Here is a 19,426-nt window from a genome sequence, read left to right as displayed (position 1 = left end):
CTGACCCGCACCCCGCTAACGGGGCGGTCACCCCACGCAGGCTGCCAGCTGAGCACAAAGGCTCCCAGACCCAGACCCTGCTTACAGGCGGGTCCACACCCAGGGGGCCAGAGAGCTCGGCCTTCCCCCCCAGCCACAGGAACGAGACTCGACAGCCAGGCGGTGGAGCTTCACGGCCAAAGGCCGGGGGGCCGGGAGGGCACACGCCCGGCCCCGCACGCCCTGGCCCCGCGCCTCTGAAAGGCCGGGGCCAGAGATACCCGCCTGCTTACAGGGGGTCCCCTCCGAGCACCTCCCGCCGAGCGCAGGGGACAGGCACAGCCCTGCTTACAGGGCGGTCCCCCTCGCCTCGGCACTCCCAACAAGCCCCACGGAGCCCGAGGCTCCGACCCGCGCCCGGGTTACGGGCCGGCCGCCCTGGCTGCAGCACACCACCACCGCGTACTACGTCTTCAGGAGCCCAGGGAGCGACCTCCACCCCAGCGCGGGGAGGTCGCCCTGGCCAAAAGCAGCGCCACAAAGGCGGGACCGCGCCCTCCGGCACGGCGCTTCCTCAACCGGCACCCTTCTAAAGGGCGAGGGAGGGCTCGTTCCTCTCGGCTGGCTAAAGCAGCCTTCCCCAGCCCTGCTTACAGGGAGCTTGGGCTGCTCCTGGGGACAGAGGGCTCCACGGCTGGTGACACACGCGCCCCGAGTACGGGGCTGTCACGCTGGCAGGTCGCCAGCAGGACAGGCAGCCGCGCGGGCGCAGACCCAGGCCCTGACTCCGGGCAGGTCGCCTTGCCCGCACTACGACTAAGCGGCTTCGCTCCGTCCTTAGAAACAAGGGGCGAGCCCGGACCCTCCCTCCGCTCGCGGGCTGCTCCGAGGGGGCCCCCCTGTTACTGCACAGAGCCCTTCTCTCCCTCCCGGGAAGTTCAAGCTAAGTACGCTGCAGCAACTTCAACAAGGGCCTAAACAAAAAGCTCATTCGCTCGCTCACTCACGCGGACACGCATGTAGATGCAGGCACACGCACACACAAACAGGGGAAAATCTTTCCAGAAGGGAGAGCGAGCTCTGCGCAGCCAGTGTCTGGGGAGCCATCCCTACCCCCGAGCCGGAGAGGAGAGCCGCAGACCTGCCCCCGGGGCTGCGTGGAGGCCACAGGGGCCTCAACACGCCAAGGGGCTTCACGGGTGGCCAAGGGGCAAATGCCGTGACACGCCCCAACTCTAGGGGGGTCACGCTGGCCAGGCCGCCAGCAGGCAGAAAGCCGCCGGGGCCGCGGGACGGGCAAACGGCCCTCCCCTGCTTACAGGGTGGGCTTGGGGTCCAGAGAGCTCCCTTTCCCCCTCGGGTGCGGAGAGGGCGGCGCTCACCCTCCTTACAGGGTCGCCACTCTCTCCGGGCAGCCAAAGGAGCAAGACGGCAAAAGGCCAACGACAGCAAAAGCAAAGACCGAGCCCTGGTTACAGGGAGGTCGCTCAGAGTAAAGCCCGCAGGTGCTGGCAATGGTCTTGTGTGACCACAGCCCCAGTGACAGGGAGATCCCTTTGCCCAAAGCAAAGCCCGCCACTCCCCCTCTCGCTCACCCTTGCCTCACCGCTCCACGTGATGCCTTGTTTTTCTTTTCCAGGAGCCCTGGAACGAGGGCGCAGTCAAGCACCAGCTCCTCCACCCGAAGGAGAGAAGGACGCCAGCCCCCGGAGGGAGGTCCCCACAGAGCTCTCCGACCCCCGACCACCCTTCCCCCCCCTACAAAACGCTAGCCCCCCCAGGCTCAGCCACCGTAGGCCCACCCTTCCCACAATCACGGTACCTAGCAGCCTGGGGGAGGCAAATAAGGGCGTCCCAGCACCAGGGCTGCCCAGGCAGGACCCAGGCCCCGCCTGCAGCCAGAACCCAATACCCGGAGGAGGCCCCCGCCCCCCAGCCTCCCGCCTTCCCAAGCGGTTCTCCTTCTCCGAAGCAGCTCCCGGGGCTGAGGGCAGAGAGAAAGAGGGCGAGGGCAGGGCATGCCCAGCCCCACACATCCTGGCCCCACGCCTCTGAAAGGCCGGGGCCAGAGATACCCACCTGCTTACAGGGGGCCCCTCCCGCCGAGCGCAGGGGACAGGCACAGCCCTGCTTACAGGGCGGTCCCCCTCGCCTCGGCACTCCCAACAAGCCCCACGGAGCCCGAGGCTCCGACCCGCGCCCAGGTTACGGGCCGGCCGCCCTGGCTGCAGCACAACACCCCATCTTCAGGAGCTCCCCTTCCCTCCCGGGGGCGGAGATGGTGGCTCTCACCCTCCTTACAGGGTTGCCCCTCTCTCCGGGCAGCCTAACCATGGGGAAACATGGCAGAAGGCCAACAAAAGCAAAGACCTGAGCCCTGGTTACAGGGAGGTCGCCCAGTGCAAAGCCAGCCAGGGCACCAAAAGTGCTGGGGACACCCTCGTGTGACCACAGCCCTGGTGACAGGGAGGTCCCTTTGCCCAGAGTGCCTTTCTCTTTCCTCCACGTCGGTCTCCCGGGCTTCCTCTACTCCTCTTCTCGCTCACTCTTGCCTCGCAGTGCCACACGACGGATGCCTCCTCTGTCTGCTCCACCAGCTGCTGCAGAGGCGAGAGAACGCGGTCGGGACCGAGAAGGACGCCGGCCGCCGGAGGGAGCTGTCGGAGCACCTACGGTTCCCGAGGGAGCTCACCGCAGCGGACCCTGGGCACCGGGGAGAGCCCTCCACAGTACCCTCGACCCCTACCGGTCCTCCCGCCCTTACCTCCTAGGGAAAAAAAAAAAAAAAAAAAAAAAAAAAAAGCAAACCTCGCAGATGGGCTTTTGTCACCGCCTTGGTGCTCCGGTGCTCCCTGCAGGGACGTAGGGCGAAGGGCTCTCTGCTGCTCCGGGGTCCCGGCCGCTCCCGACGGGGCTGGATCCTCTGCAACCCTGTGGCGATTGCTGACCGCGCCTCCCCGGTACGGCGCCTGACCCCCCGCACTCCCCGTGGCGCTCGCAGCCCGCGGACGGCGACGATCGACCCCTTCCCGCCCGCCCCGAGACGATTGCGGACCCTTCCCCGGCGACGCCAAAACCCGTCCGCCCCGAAACGATTGCGGACCCTTCCCCAGCGGCGCCAAAACCCGTCCGCCCCGAGACGATTGAGGACCCTTCCCCAGCGGCGCCAAAACCCGTCCGCCCCGAGTCGATTGAGGACCCTTCCCCAGCGGCGCCAAAACCCGTCCGCCCCGAGTCGATTGTGGACCCCTCCCCACGAAGGCGATGCCCCCGCCCGCCTGCCCTCCCCGAGGCGATCGCGGACGCTCCCCGGACGGCGGCGACCCCCGCCCGCCCGCCCCTTCCCCAGGCGGGTCCTGCTCCCCTTCCCCTCAGACGCCCGCCCGCCTCCTCACACAGGCGCGCGACCGCTGGTGACCCCCCCTCCCCGCGCCTTTTCCCGCCCGCCCGCCCGCGAGGCGCCCGCGCGCAGCCCTCGCGAGGGGACACGCGCTGCGCACCTGTTGCAGCCCTCGCGCGCGGCGCCTGTTCCCGCCCGCCCGCGACGCGCACGCGCTGCAGCCCCTGCGCGCGGCGCCTGTTCCCGCCCACCCGCCCGCGAGGCGCCCACGCGCCGCCCTGCTGACGGGCCACGTGCCCTGCGCCTGCAAAGCGCAACTGGGGAGCCGCTCTGGCGTCAGCCGTGACCTCTGCTCTTAGACTCTTGAGCATTTGTCACAAGAAAGACAAATGGTACCCGACGTGCTATTGCTTCCTTTCTCCAGTGCAATCCTACAGGTGCCAGTGACTTGGTCTGTTACTGGAGTGCTCCGTCAGCAGCCACGTCTGCTGAAGCTGTGAATGCACTACTGGCAGTACAGCCATCTCAGGATCTGTAGTGGAATCGCCATTTGTGATTACCAGCTCTGTCAGCTACTCAGAAAACAGTCCAGTGGTTGCACCCCTGGCACCGGCAGCCCAGCAGACACTGTCCTGCCATGGGAACTGAGCAGCTGCACTGAGAGTTTTCAGTGCTCAAACTGCACACAACCCTTTGGAAATAGTAAGATCCTCCCTCTTTCCATCTACTCGATACAATCACCACCAGTACAAGGCACTGGGCAAACACAAGCAAGAACAGGAAAAGTGAATTGGCACCAGTGAGGAGATCAAGTCAGTCTCACAGGACTCTAGCAAAGAAAGGCTCCACTTTTTAAAATGAGGTTTCATTACACACACGTAGAACAGGAAGATGTTAGATGTGAGAAAAGCTGTTAAGCCAAGTGGCTGGATCTCTGGAGCACTCGGGTCCTTGTCCAGATGCCCAATTAATAAACTTGGGTTTCACCATTTTTCCTAATACTCCCTTCTCCTTGATGGCATGGCTTTAGTCTACAATGTTTTATTTTACCTGTCTGTTCTGCACCCTGATTTCCTGTCTGCTTTCCCACTTCTGTGAACAGACTGTGTGCTGCTGCTTCCACATACTGCAGTTTAAGCTCTGCTCTCCTGTATCGCTGGACCACTACTACAATTCTTCCTCTGCTCTGCAGTTCATGGACCCGCTCATGCGGAAGGAAAGAAAAGAAGGAGAGACATGCTTAAAGCAGAGACTGCGTATCTTGCTCCCTGGGTCAGCAGCAGCTCTACAAAAGCAATACGGTGTGCAAAGTAAAATCAGTTGCTTTTCTAAGTGTTGTAGCAGTGGCATGGGATCTGCAGGACCAGGCGGCTGCTCTTAGCTCACAGGCCACGGATTTCTCCAAGTTGTGGATAGTGTGTGGTTTTGGTTTTCTGTCTATGATGCCGCCAAAGGCTTACGAAAGCACTGCCCAAGACAGCAAAGCCAGTAAGGGATCCCAGCACAATGGGTACCAGCATGGCAGAACCAGGACCTGGAAATAAAGAAAGAAGTAATCAAACAGCGAACAGCGTTAAGAGAGGGAGAGAGAAAAAAGAGAAGGTTAAACTCCCATTCATCTTTATAGTATGCCAAGCAGGTATGCCTAAGTTTCCTTCCATGGAGTAGTCTGAACAGGTTGGTGTCATTTCAAACACACCAACTTCTGTGCCATAAGATCCCAGCAGTAAATATTTTTTGCACAAACAAGTAAAAACACAAGAAGTTAGGTGGCTCTTGGGGATGGTGCCAGTGGGTTTAAGAAGTCTGTCATGCTCCTGCTGTGCCAGCTTCAGAGTCACTCCTTTCTAATAGCTGGACAACATCTTATCAACATTAACCAGCTGCTGTGTATCACCTATAAACTGGAAGAAAAAAGAAAATGCTCCTGACTCGTGGCCAGCCTCATTCTGTACCCAGCGTTCCTTAGTTAGATTTTTGTCCAGTTACCTGGCGATGCTGTTTCTTTGCTCTGCCAGATAACTGCCTCTAAATATGGGGACTCTTCGCTAAGCTCAGTACAAAAAAAAAAAAAAAAAAGACTGCATTGCTGTTTCATTCTAAAAGCTGTAAAGCTAGCAGAAAAAAAAATATTTAAAAGACTCCTCCCATCTCATCTCAGCTAAAGCCCAACCACTTGAAAGAAAGAGTGAATATCTCTCAATTATTTTAATGACATTCCTCATGCTCAGTTAACATGTTTCACCAAAATACTGCTACATGCAGGAAAATTCTTTTCAGCTAGAGGATATTCTGCCTTATTTTTCTCCCCTCTCCTCCTTCTAAAGCTGCAGTTCCTGCAGAGGATGCATTTGGCTGTGTCTCCTGTCTGAAAGTCTGTCGGATCCGGCACTGATTAACCATCATGTTTGGGATTTAGGAAGGCCAAAACAAAGGTGAGGAGTTGTTGGGCTGTAGTCTAGTCATACCAGATGGCTGTCAAGAAAGTTGTTAGAAGTGTACTGTTTTTCTTACAGCAGGAAAAGTCAAACAGAAACTACTGAAAGAGAGAGACAAGGAAAAACGGGAGACTCACTTTCCACAGGTTTATATAGAAACCGGTTCTTCATTCTCAAAACTGGACCAAATGAGATCAGGTTGTGCAGGTTTCTATAGCTGCTCCTGTCACTTGGCTGGAGGAATGGCTCCACACTTTCAAAGCAGTCCTGCAAAAGATGTATGAAAACATTTGAAGGCGTACCGGCGATTCCTGAAGAGAATCTCCTGCAATAGCGACTGCGTGCAGTCCACCGCAACCGCGGCGCTGATCGGAGCAGCTCTCCTCAGAGCCAGTCTTTGTCCAGCTCTGCTGTCATTCCAAAAAGTGAGTTGCCCAATGACCAGCCTGTATGTAAATCTCTTCCCTAATTCCTTTTCCCTAGGAAACGTTGCTACCATTTCCTATCATTAACCCCTCTTCCAGACTTTTAACAAAGGGATTGACCACACACGGGATGATCCTGATGTGGTGACTTTGTTCCAGGAGGTGGCTGAGTTCTCCCAGGGAGCCCAGCTCTCTCTTTAGTCCCAGTGGTTGTGTCTGCAGGTCAGGAAGCACTGTTAGAGCAAGCAGGGCATAAGCAAGATGCAGACATTCATCCTTCACTTGCTCGTGCGACTGATTTTCTAATTGCTGCCAAAGCTTCTTAAAAGCAGCTCAGCCTGACTGGCTGAGTTTTTGAAGCTTGTCTAGCTCTGCTGTGCAGCTCAACCACTCCAAGTCCTCCAAGCTTGTGGAAGCCTGAAAACTTCCACATCCCAGACCCAGGACAATCCAGTATAGAGACAGATTTGAGCCCTTTCACAGAATTCTACAATGCAAAGTTATATAGTTCTGCAGAGCCTTTTCCTTCCAATTCTCCTATAAGGTTGCTACTTGTTTATTTGTTGATGCACTGTCGTAGTTCAGCCCCGATCGGACCAGACTACGCAGTCTCTCTCTCACTCCCCCCACACTCCGAGAGAACAGGGAGAGAAAATATAAGGAAAAACGGCTCAAGGTTTGAGATAAGGACGGGGAGAAATCCTTAAAGTTACCGTCACGGGCAAAACAGACTCGACTTGGGGAAACTATTCATTTATTTCTAAAATTAGCAGGAGAATGAGACAGGGAACAAGATAACCTCCCCCCACCCCTCCCTCTTCCCGGGCTTAACATTATCTCTACTACCTTCCCCTCCCGAGCGGCACGGGGCGGGAAAAGGGAACGGGGGTCGCGGTCAGTTCATCACGCGTTGTTTTACGCCGCTATATCATCGTCAGGGGAAGAACTCCTCGCATTCCTCCTCTGCTCCAGCGTGGGGTCCCTCCCACGGGCCACAGTCCTCCGTGAAACTGCTCCGGCGTGGGTCATGTCTTCCACGGGGTGCAGTCCCTCTAGAACAGCTGTCCCAGCGGGCCCTCCACGGGCCACAGCCTCCTTCAGGCCTCCACCTGCTCTGGCGTGGGGTCCTCCACGGGCTGCAGGTGGATCTCTGCCCCTCCGTGGACCTCCATGGGCTGCAGGGGGACAACCCGCTCCACCATGGTCGTCACCACGAGTTGCAGAGGAATCTTGGCCAGGAGCCGCATTACTCCTCCCCCTCCTTCTTCACTGACCTTGGCGTCTGCAGCCGTTCCTCACAACAGGCTGGCAGACACCTCTCAGGATCCTTTTTACATCTTATTCACTTCTCATCTCCTCTCCACTTCTTGCAGCCGGGCCGGGCCGAGTTGGGCCCAGTCGGCTGCCCAGCGGGAGGCCAGAGGGTGAGGCCTGCAAGGCCCACGAGGCTCGCGCCTCCCCCTCTCTGCCCCCCCGCTCAGCTGCTTCACATCTTCTCCTCCTTTTTTCCTGTTTTCCCCTACTTAAATACGTTATCGCAGAGGCGTTATCACGGGACATTCTGCTACCAATTGGCTTGGCCTTGGCCAGCAGCGGGTCCGCCCTAGGCCCGGCCGAGTCCACTGAACAAAGGGGAGCGACTTCTAGCAGTTTCCTACAGAAGCTGCCACCTTAGGCCCCCCCTCACTAACAAAACCAGAACATGCACTTCTCATGCCAATTACACAAAGCAACGGTAAATTGTTTGCAGTCGTAAAGTGAAAATAAAGCACTGTGAGCTCACTTAGCTTAACTGAGAGTGGAAATTCAGCTGGGGCTTTAGGAGACACAGTATGCAGGAGATTAAGAGACAGCTGTATGTGCTGGAAGAAGGTGAAGCTCTAAAATCTACATCAAGATTCTTTACTGAATCGGCTGTACTAGCTGGAAGCACCAAATCTTTTCAAAAGTTCCTCAGACCAGTGAGAGCGGACCTGTCCCACATACCTGTTCACACTCTGTTTTGCCACGCAGACAGACATTAAGCTCGCAGTGCAAATAGGCCACGGAATGATTCAGCATCTGGAACAGCTGGATGGTGAAGCTAGCAGCTCTGGTCTTACTGCTCTGCAGTAACTGGATGTGTCTGCATTCAAATGGCAACCTGACAAAGAGAAATGGCAAACAGTTTCAAATTCTCGCTCTCCCTGACTAAAGGCAGTGGAGAAGGGGATCTTTTGACACAGGTCTGCACGAGTTCTAAGCCAGGTACAGAGGCAGAGTCAAACAAAAATACATAAAGTGACAGCATCTCAGGCTGTACCTGTCCCTGCTGTGGAGGCCACAGTCCTAGAGCAGCAGCATTGTTGTGGAGGCTGATTTTGCTACAACCATCAAAATGTCTGCTGTAGTGTGATAATCATTCCCTGACCTAGACAAATTCAGAAGCAGTGCAGAGGTGATCTCCTGCTATAGCCGATATGGCCAAATCAGAAAGCTCTTTTACTGATGACAATAACGTGTAGCACTTCTAATGCACACTTCATGCCCCAGTGGTTTTGCTAACATCAGCTAATGAATGCTCCATTCCCTGTGCTCTACCCAGACAGGTTAGGCAAGAATAGCTGTGAAATGCTGATGGGGAAGTGGAGGCTTGTGGAGAAGCCTGGCTCCCATCCCGGACTGCTCTGCTCCTAGGCTGTGCTGTCCCCTAGCAGAAGTGCAGGAGGATGCTGTAAACCTGTGACAGTGCAGTGTGGAGAAATGGGACAGCTTATTTACATAAATCAAAGGATAAAGGGAAGTTTTTTTCCCCTGAGGGTTCTTTGTCTTATCAAGCCCTTGGTATTAATTACAAGACAGCTAAAGGAGCGGAGCACTCTCAGACTCATTCTCAGTGCTTTGAGCTTACTCTGAACTCCAAGGAGATCAAACAGCAGCTACAGGATACAAGAGAGAGGGTCCTCTAAGGACCAGCCCAGTCCCAGCCCCGTCCCAAAGAGCCATGTGAAGCTACGCCCATCCCCGCAGCTCGGTGTCTGACCTGTGGAACAGGCAGCACATCGCGCCTGGTTCCCCTGGGCTGGCGGAAGGCGTCACGCAGCACGACTGGATCTGGAGGACGGGCTGGCTGCTGTTGCTCTGCACAGCGATTACAGCCAGGAAAGTCTCCTGGGAAGGCACTGGCCCTTCGACTCCAGGGTCTGCCTCTGCAGCAGGGCGCAGGCTCATCTGCACGGTGTAGTTACCGGAGCCGCAGACATCATCACTCACAACCGCAAGGCTTTAGGGAAAGAAGGAAAAAAAGCTCAGGCCTGGCTAGGCTCCACAGCCTGTTAGGAATAAAACAGCATTAGGCTGAGTTTCCTTCATGAAACCAAACAGTAAGTTGAAACAAATGAACAACGTGCAGACCATGGTATAACAGAGCCTCCCATGATCAGCATCGCCTCCTGCCTCTCTGCACAGTCACATCATTTGAACTGAGGGGAACTTGGAATTGTTTTACTGTGTGGGTATATCTACCTTCTTGCTAGCACATTTCATTGCTTTAGCAATATCAAATGTTCCCACTGGCAAAATTGCATGTAGATTGTTTTTGGGAGGACAGGCAGAGAGTTGAAGGCTATTGTGAAAAAGATGACTAGGTCTAAAGAACCATATTAACATCAGAAACGTGAAAAGACCTTTTTTTTTTTTAATAACGTGATGTTGCTGAACTAAGTGTTTTTAAAACCACAATACAGCATACCCATGTTACTGAGCCCATGGAACAATCTGGATATTAACCCTGTCCTCCTTAAATCACACAGCATAAACACACAACAGCAACTACACTGAGATAATTACCCATTCAGAATGGCAGCATCTGACTGCAAAACCCTCCTCCGGTGGGATTCACTCAGCAGGGCACTGGGCTCCGAATCCAGCAGTGTTAGAACAGTTACTAAGCCTTCAGCTGCTTCTTCTGTTACTTCATTTGTTCTAACCATCTCCTCTGCCTCTGTATTCAAGAGCAGCCTCCCAGATTGTCCAGTGTTTGCCACACTCAGCAAGGAATCCCCCTGTGGTGTAAGCGCCACCAGACTCCGAGAATAATACGAGGGGCTTTCTAGGGTCGGAAGGAACTGGATTAGATCCCTGGCTAGAAGCACCTTGGCATCGCTGGCAGCTGCTTTATTGAAGACAGCTGACTGATTAGTAACCTTATTTACAAGCCTGTTAGCAGAGACAGAAAACGCTTTTGTGGTAGATGTCCCAGTGGCATGCACAACAGCGTCAGGGCTGGAATGACCAGTCTTGTGTTCAATGTTATCTTCCAGTGGTATCTTCTCCAAAGGGCGTCTTGGTGATGCTGGATGTGGCGAAGACACGGGTGCCTGAGTGGGCAGCTGGCTAGCAGTGGCTGCCTCTCCTTTCACTAATGTGTCCTCACTCTTTCCTGTTGATACAGAGACCACAGCTGATTTGTTCACTCGGGTAGTTGTAGGCAGCACCATGTTTGGATCAGATCGGATAGCTGACGTTGGCAGGAGAAACACTTCTTTGTTTGTAAGTGAAGTAGTGATAGAATCATTCTTAGCCACAGAGAGAGAAGTCATTGCTAATGGAGCCTGTGGTGTGGTCTGTGTCAATTTAGGCTGTCTCTCAACAGCAATAATAGATCCTGCAGACACAGATGGTTGTACTGGAGTTAAAACAACCTTATTCCCAAGAGCTGCTGTGGGGGCTTGCTGTGTCCTTGTGTTAAACATGGCTGACAGAGACACGCTTGTTCCAAATAATTTACCAGTTCCTATTTTCCGTGCACTTGTGCTGATTTCAGTTGGCTTTGTATTTTCTCCCATGTTGGCCTGCGAGAACAGTTTAGCAGGGGCTCGATGGATTTGGTCATGTTTCATGGCTGATAGCAGGGGAACGTTTGTAGACACAGGTGAAGGTGGGTGTGCAGGAGAGCTGGTGTACATCCTTGGATGAGTAAGTGTAGCCAGATGTTTCCCAGAAGCTGTTGGTGCCGTTTGGACCTTTGTTGAAAGCGGAGTGTGCGCTGGTGCTATTGTTAGTCTCTCTGTTATTATAAAGGGCTTCGGCATGATGGGAGTAAATTCCAAATGTTTTGTAAGAGCAGGTTTTATAGAAGTGGTGTGGGTTAGCGCTGCTTCGGCACGCACAGTGACTCCTCCTGAAAAGGCCGTGCTGCCCACTGCTGAATCTTTGTGATCACTTCCAGCTGGAAGTGCTGAGAAAGCTGATGAGGTGCTGGGTACAAACTGCGCTTGTGACAGCAGCCTTTCACGTGGCTCAGTACTTAGGAGACTTTGCGATGCAGACTGCAAAGGCATGGTGCTCGTGAACATCTTTAAGGGGTATTTGACGGTTCTAGCTGAGCGCAAGGTCAGGCACTCCACGCACTGTGCGTGGACAGAGGAAGGTGTGGTCACTAAGCCCTGGCTATGGCCGGTAGTTTTTAGCATTAGCTTCTTCTGATCTACAGTCCCTATAACAGTAGTCGGAGGTTGGACTGGCATTTGAAAATCAGGGAGTCCCTTTGCTGACAGTAAAGGAATTACAGAAGAACGTGGCTTTTCAGCGGTGAAAATTACTTTGGGGGAAGTACGGAGGCTCTGCTGTGCAGACACCACTAATGGTGGCACAGGGGAGGTGAAGGGCTCTGCTGACGTACTGGTAAGTACAAGCAGATCAGTCCCCTTGGCCTTTTGGGAACTGGGAGCAGGTACCGGCATCTCTTCAGGCAGCCTGTGCAGGTGCATGGTGTGTGCTGTAATGCCAGTCCTCATCCCTGGGTCCAGCAAAGGATTTGATGTTGAGGCAACAGCTTGAAACAAACGAGTGACGGCTGTATAATTAGGATTAGCTAGCAGTGGCTGAGAAGTTACTTTTGGTTTCTCTGCTTGTTGGTTAGACACAGCGGAAAGAGTAGTTTCAGGCCTCGAAGACTCACTAGTTGGATAAGAGGAACTAGTTTTCATTGGGATACCATGGCTGCTCTCAGGGGTACCCAAATTCAGATCTTGCTTGTTTGTGAACAAGAGGGCAGTTTTGTGGTCATCTTCACCCTCAGGAGATGGCACCATATGTAAATCTGCTCTGTCAGTGGACAAAAGGATAAATACAGGCTTAACCAGAATTAAGCTAGAAGGACTCAGATTTTGTAAGTTTGCAAGGTCCAGCGCTGAAGAATTTGATGCTGCCAGGATTTGCTGAATGGAAACCAGGCCCCCAACACTGGTATTTGGGAATTTTGTAGGTAGAGCAAAATCTTGCACAGGCTGCAGGCATATCATGCCGTTGGCACTTTTAAGCAGAAAGGAGAAGTACGGGGATGATGGTAGCATTCTCAGTTGATCACCTCTGAAAGCACTGAGGTTTTTGGTAGCTGCATCATGTGACATACCGAACTGCTGCACTAGTACTTGTGCCAGATATGCTGGGATCTCGTTAGAAACACTGGGCAGCACCGGTTCGGGGTGTGCTGTTGTTGAGCTGGACTGGCTCCCTTGTGCACGGAGTGAGGGTGGTTTTGAAGCAAAAGCTGCCAGGCTGCCAGCTTGCTGGATGTGGGAGGCTGAAGGAGCAAAGCTGTGAAGAGGAACATTCTGGCTGCTGTTGTCATGCAGTCCAGAGGGGCTGGGGACTGGGCTGGCTTGTGGAGTCGCTGAGGGAGAACCAGTTTTACCTGTCTGTTGCGGGAGACTTTTCTTTCTCTTGGAATCTTCCACTGTGCTCATCTGCAGCATCCCGGGGAACGCTTTCTGAGATACAGGATGGGCAGAGATTCCTTGAACCGGAGACCCAGAACCAGTAGACATGGATGAAACTGCTGTGTGAAGCCCTTTCTCAGCAGAGGTGGGGATGCCTGTTAGCTGCAATCCAGCATAAGTAGGATAAGATGTACCTGGTGGCTGAAGCCCTGCCTGAACAGAACCAGAAGTGCTTACAGGTTGAAGGGCTGCATTCTCAAAGGTAGACATACCTGGAAAGAGGGCAGATGTTACTCCTTTTAGCTCTTTAGTAGTTTGGGAAAGTTTTAATGTGGAAATCCATGACTGAGTTAATGAGGATGAATTAGCAGAAGCCTGCGGGCTGGATTTTTCAGGTTTACTTGTCATTGTCTGATGATCAGTATCTCTTTGCAAAACTAGAAGTGGGATTTCTTGAGAGCTCCCATTGGTTTCTCGGGAAACAGGTTGTTCAGTACAGTTGAGGGTCCGGGACAAAGAGAGGGACTGTTGTCTATCAGTTGTGCTAATGGGACCTTGAAGTGGAGATGGAAGTGAGTAATCATGAACTAGAGCTTCCAGATGCATCAGTAACGAAGAATGTACATTGCCTTGTGGGAGTGTCTGAAGAGCAGGCAACTGGGTTGGGTGTCCAGAACCGTTTATGGCAGCTGTTGTTGAGTTTCTGACTTTACTGTCTGTTGTTTTTTGCTTCAGAGATAAAGTAGGGGAAAACTGAATCGTGCTTGTCTGTGTCGTTCTGGAATAGACTGCACCAAGGTCCCTCGAAGCTGGTTTTCGTAGGAATGCGGAAGTTGTAACTTTAGCCTCCGTACTCTGAGTCGTCTTCAGGTATGCAGGTGTCACACCAGCTTTGCTGTCAGGCTGGACTTGAGGATGTGTGTCTTTTGGCCTTTTGCTAGTTGGAGGTGTTCCTGTTGGTAACCAAGCTACTCTTGCACTGTCAAGAGCAATCTTAACTCCCGTAGGAAATGGAGATGCTGCTGTTTCTTTTCTTGGAGGATAAAAATTTACTGTTGAAGTCAGAAGAGATGTTTTAGGACTTGGCACCTCCATCTGTTTGATAACAGGAATGGAAGAGACAGCTGTAAACTTGGGAGACTCTTGCTCTGTCCCCGCACCGAGAAAGGGCTGGGGCAGCCCAGCACTAGAGCTGGTAGGACTGACACCAACCTCAGTAATATTTTGTGGTTTTCCTTGCAGTGACCTGTCTGGCTGTTCCAGATGCACGGTAGCCTGTGTTCCTTCTGTGGAGATAGGGATGCCTATGCTGCTCAAGAGCTTGCTAGGAAATGTGTGTCCATCCTGGAGTTTTAAAGCTGTCGCTTCTGCATGCAGTTGCTCAGGCACCTCCAAGTTTCTAACCAACTCCCCAGGCAGGGCAGCTGTTCTCTCTGCAGCTGTCTCTGCATGGACAGGAATGAGGTCAGCTGTTGTTTCATTGGTAGGATCAACTGCTGGACTCTGAAAATTAAATGTCACCTCCTCTGAGTTCTCTTCTGTAATGGAAAATACTTTCCCGGGCACTGGGCTGCTCTCAGCTCCTGGTTGGGCTTCTCCAGGAAAGCTCAGGCCTAGCACTTCACTGACACGATGTTCATTCCTGGAGGCACCTAATGAACAGAAAACAAGCCCTTTGCATGCTCAGTTGTACACAGACTTTTAACAGGTTGCAGCAGCACTTTGAAACAGGCTGAGCGGGAAGCAGAAAGTTACGTGGCCACTGGCTCCATTCGGAACCGTACAGGAGGGAGGACGAGCAGCTCTGGCACTGCCACTCTGTTCTGGTTTTGTTAGTGAGGGGGGGCCTAAGGTGGTAGCTTCTGTAGGAAACTGCTAGAAGTCGCTCCCCTTTGTTCAGTGGACTCGGCCGGGCCTAGGGCGGACCCGCTGCTGGCCAAGGCCGAGCCAATTGGTAGCAGAATGTCCCGTGATAACGCCTCTGCGATAACAGCCAGCTGCTGTAAATCTGACCCTCCGCTTTTTATATTCAGTGTCGTATGAAGGACGACACTTCATACTCCTGCCATACCGATGCAAAGCATCAACCAGCCAGAGAGAAACCCTTTACCTTAATCATGCAGGGATATAAATGACAGCCGAAGATGCAGGGAGAATGAAACCCTCAGGCTGCCCGAGGACAGGCTGGTAGCTCTTTAGTACCAAAGCAGGATTAACACATACATGACTGAGCTCGCTTACCTGGCTCTCCTTAACCGCTCTTCCTCCCCCAGTATCCCAGACTGTGATGAGCTTCCCGATTCATACTGGGTCACCAGGCAGGACAAAGCTGGTTTGTTTAGTGAAAGTGACCCAGAGCAGATAGAACACAGTAACTTCTCTGCTTTTAACTTCGCAAATCAAAAGCAGACACTTCATCATTTAAAGAGGCAGTGCTGCGGTTTAAAAGGCTATAGTTTTATCCACACATTTTACTTTTTTCTGCCTTCACATTCAGAAGGTTGAGATTCCCAAGCGTACTTTCCAAACCAAGGACTAAAATGTTAATGCACTTTCCTTATGAAGAACTTTAACCATTTTCCCTTAGGCACCTGCCAGCAAATAAATGTGTCTTAAAAGCGAGAAAGTGATTATGCATTTAAGTGTCATGCATTTAAATTGTGGTTTTTGACAAAGCAAAGCAGAGGTTTAGCAGTTTTGCTTCAGCTGAAATCCCTGAGGTTGGCATCCAAGCGTAGTGCCTTAAGAGGAGATTACAACTTCTCTGTGGTCATTTGGAGAACCAGTAGTACTCTCAGTCAACAGTGAGCAGTGTAAACTGATATAAGGGAACCCAAAAAGCTGATGTATTGCTAAAAAGAAAGGGAAGTTAACAGATGATGAAAACTGTGATGACGTATGTTAAATCTATAAAATATTCTGATTTGTGGTTTTGTATAAACAAATCAAACTTCCATGGTTTAGCCTCAACTCGGCAAACAACACAGCAATCTGTCTCTAAAGGCAAGCAGCTACTGAATTGAGGTCTCGTGTAAAGAAAGTGATGTAAACATCCACAGCTACACCTTACAGGGGGACAAGGTAATTTAAAAAAAAAAAAAAAAAAAAACAGCAAAACATAACAAACAAACCCCGCAAAAAGAATAGAATTACTAATTTGGTGGAAAATTCTTTGACACCACGAGCCCGGGTTTGTCTCTGCTGAAGAGAACAGTCTGCCTGAAGACACAAGACTGCTTCCGTTAGCCAAGTCGATTTTCTGTACGCTTGAGGGTATGCTCACAGGCACACAGTAAGAGGTAGACAGCAAAGACTGACTGGTTCCCTGCAATGAGTGACCGCAGCCCTAGGAACTCGGTTGAGGCATGGCAGCATTATAAACTCCTTGTTGTTTCCACGCTGGCAGAAATATTTGGCAGGATAACTGTTCCCAAAGAAAATGCAGAACGTGTTACTGCATGGTGAAGAGGGGAGCCCATGCTTAATGTGGTAAACAGCGGTGCCTGGAAAAGTCTTCTCTACAAGGCTTCAGCAGACACGAGTTGGATCTTCAGTTCTGCTATGGACCTACTCTGAAAAGTGACTCTGTCCTTTGCTTTCCCCCACCTGAAGGGGACAACATGTTCTTTGGGGAATGGAGTGCCTCTTGGGTAGGTAGCACAGCTGTGTCCTGACTCCGGGCCGCTAATACTCGCCCAACAGAAACCATTTAAACCACAGATTGAGCCTTACAGCACTGCTGCACAGAGAGAAATTGCTCCTTCATGTCGTTGTTGTCACACACCTGAGACTGACGGCACAATATTTAGCATAGATTTCTGCTCACTGATAATAGAGGAAAAGAAGGCAGAAAGATAGCAATTGAGATTAGAACAAAACACATCACTCACCAGATAAATCCAATAGTCCAGCCGCAATCAGAATAAAGATGGGGAATTTTTCCTGCATCTTGTGAAGCAGCTCCTGTCACCCCAACAACAATATATTCGGGCAGGCAGCAGCTCGCCAAGGAGTCACTGCTGCCTCTTAGCAATGGGCATTTGCTGTGTTTGTCCTGGAAGGGCAGAGTATTGGGTTACTTTATAAGAGCTTAGGCCAGCCCGCAACCAATCTGTTCCAAAAAAAAAAAAAAAAAAAAGAGCAGCCTGCACTAACTGGAATTAATCGCAATTGATTTTTAAGAAAAGAAAATGAGTGTTCACGTGCATGACAGACAAAAAATGTGACTGTAAAGAGGAGAGGTGTCCTGTGCAAGGCAGCTCTTTATCTCCTGAGAAAAAAGTTAAATGCTGCTTTGAGTACTGTGTGCAGTTCTGCGCCCCACAATTTAGGAAGAATGCAAAGGTCCTTAAATCCCCCCAGAGGAGGGCAACAAAGCTGGTGACAGGGTGGGAAGGCACGTCCTGTGAGGAGCAGCTGAGGGCTCTGGGTTTGTCTAGTTTGGAGAAAAGGAGGCTGAGCGGTGACCTCATGGCTCTGCAGAGCCTCCTGAGGAGGGGACACGAACAGGGAGGTGCTGATCGCTTCTCCCTGGGATCCAGCGGTAGGACACATGAGAACGGCTCAAAGCTGCGCCTGGGGAGGTGCAGACTGGACATGAGGAAGCCTTCCTAGAGAGAGGTGATCGAAGCCCCATACCTGTCAGTGTTTAAGAGGCATTTGGACAATGCCCTTAGTACCATGCTTTAACCTTCAGCCCTGAAGTGGTCAGGCAGTTAGACTAGATGATAGTTGTAGGTCCCTTCCAGCTGAACTATTCCATAATTCTGTAATCCTAATTCTACCCAATAAGGGTCAGGAGGTGTTGCCAGTTTATGCGGAGACAAATATACAGAGATCAGTCTGGATCCCAGGTGGAGACACTTCACTAAACCAATCTGTTTATGCAGATGTTTGGCTGTATGGGCCCAAATAAGATGGACAATCTCTCCCCATGGCCCTCCAGGTAGGGTTAGGCCACAGAGGAAGGCTGCTGGTGGTGAGACGGGAACAAGAACCATAGTGAAAGAACAAGCACAACAAACACTTAACAAGCACACAATTTAAGCTTTCCTAATAACTGAAAAAGAGACCGGAGGCTTCTTAGACAAAGTCACAGTTACCCCCCTTTTACCTTTAACTGTAAGGCACTAGTGTCCTCGCGAATATTCACCTGAAGACAGTAAGCAGTATACATCAGGGATGTTTTTAGCGTCAAGCACCTGCACACACACAAATAGAGAGCAAAACCCTTGGAGACAGGAACTTCAGAGCCATGCAGGTTAAGGAGTTAAGAGAGAACATTATGACACAGCCATGACTGTTGTGAGTGCAGTGGAAATCATATGTAAAAAAATGAGCAAAAGTCAGATAAGTAGCACAATGACAGCTCAGAAGAGCACTGAAAAGATACCAAGGACGAGGCGATTGCTCCTGAGGGAAATAACAATAAACCATTATCCACCCTTCAGCAAACCAATCAAGTGTAGTCTGGTAGATAACAAAGCAGATCAGGTGCTGACAGGTATCATTTCCAGTCCTAGCCATGTCACTCACCTGAATGTGGTAACCAAGGTCAGGTCACTTCATCTTTTTCCCACTCTGTAAGTTGTCCGGGAAAGAAAATTATCCTGGCTGGCATTTGTACAGCACCTGACACACTGGGCCCTAATTTTAGTCTGTGCCTCTACCCAAAACCAGCACACAGTAATTTGTCATGCTAGCTAACACATTAAACACCTTTGAGAAGGATCCATTTCCAGAAGTTCCACATCTCCAAGTTATGTTCTGCCTCTTCCACTGGTTGACAGTCTAACCATTGCCTGGTCTTGTCTGCACACAGCTGATAGCAAGGCCAAGTCCGTAGTGCTGCGTTACCCGGACTGGAACAGATATGCTTTTTTGCATCCTAGGTGCTGTGATCACAGTTTGTGATCTGCAGTTCAACCCATATCACATGGTTTGACTGACAGAAAGTAGCACGATACCTCAGCATGGATACCAGACTAAGACTAAACAGCGTGAAGCTTCCCAATTACAACTAATGGAATAATTCCAGTAGGAACAGTAGTTAGTACACTCACAGTCTCTGCAGACCACTCATCCTTGAGAAGGCATGGGTCTCTTTTCAGAGACTGTAATGAGTTGCACTACCTGAATACCAGTTATGACATATTCCTCAACCATAAATCTGGTGCAACTGTTTTATAAGTATAAAAAGATGCTATAAAAGTGACCCATAAACCCATGGTGACTCCCAGCTAGGACGTACTGGCAAGTTCTTTGTTCTTTGAATGGAACTACAGTTCATATAAGCTCAATGCCCCTTCTGTAAGAGCTTCACTGCTTAGGTCCGCTACCCTTCCCCAAATGGCAATAGCTCCTGCTGGTAACCTGGTGCACTCACAGAAATTCTGCAATAGTAATTCTTTTTGAGGAGGACAAATCAGTTCTCAAACACCTTTTGAAGAAGGAAGTTAGAAGCAATTCCCTTAGCTGATCACCATTTTCTTCTAGCAACAATAGCAACTGGTAGGTAAAAGGTTCCTTTAAGCAAAACCCAGC

At 51.6% G+C, this 19,426-nt stretch overlaps 1 protein-coding gene across 2 annotated transcripts; it reads right to left on the bottom strand.

Annotated features, from left to right (window-relative positions):
• Positions 1–4,156: 4,156 nt before the first annotated feature.
• LOC147597890 (uncharacterized) lies at positions 4,157–16,872 on the bottom strand. Of its 2 annotated transcripts, XM_086766182.1 has the most exons (7): positions 16,774–16,872; positions 14,096–14,535; positions 10,011–13,978; positions 9,205–9,444; positions 8,169–8,325; positions 5,895–6,024; positions 4,157–4,853 (listed from the first exon to the last, which is right to left on the bottom strand). In XM_086766182.1, exons 1-7 carry the CDS (start codon positions 16,829–16,831, stop codon positions 4,702–4,704), a joined length of 5,145 nt encoding a protein of 1,714 aa, XP_086622308.1. In that variant the 5' UTR covers positions 16,832–16,872; the 3' UTR covers positions 4,157–4,701. The 2 variants fall into 2 exon arrangements, with proteins under 2 accessions (XP_086622308.1, XP_086622307.1); XM_086766181.1 differs by having other exon boundaries at positions 10,011–14,535.
• Between the last annotated feature and the right edge of the window lie 2,554 nt (positions 16,873–19,426).

Source organism: Chlamydotis macqueenii, chromosome 24, assembly GCF_036417535.1.
Source record: "Chlamydotis macqueenii isolate bChlMac1 chromosome 24, bChlMac1.mat, whole genome shotgun sequence".
Taxonomy (NCBI): domain Eukaryota; kingdom Metazoa; phylum Chordata; class Aves; order Otidiformes; family Otididae; genus Chlamydotis; species Chlamydotis macqueenii.
This window is presented reverse-complemented; position numbering and strand designations above follow the sequence as displayed.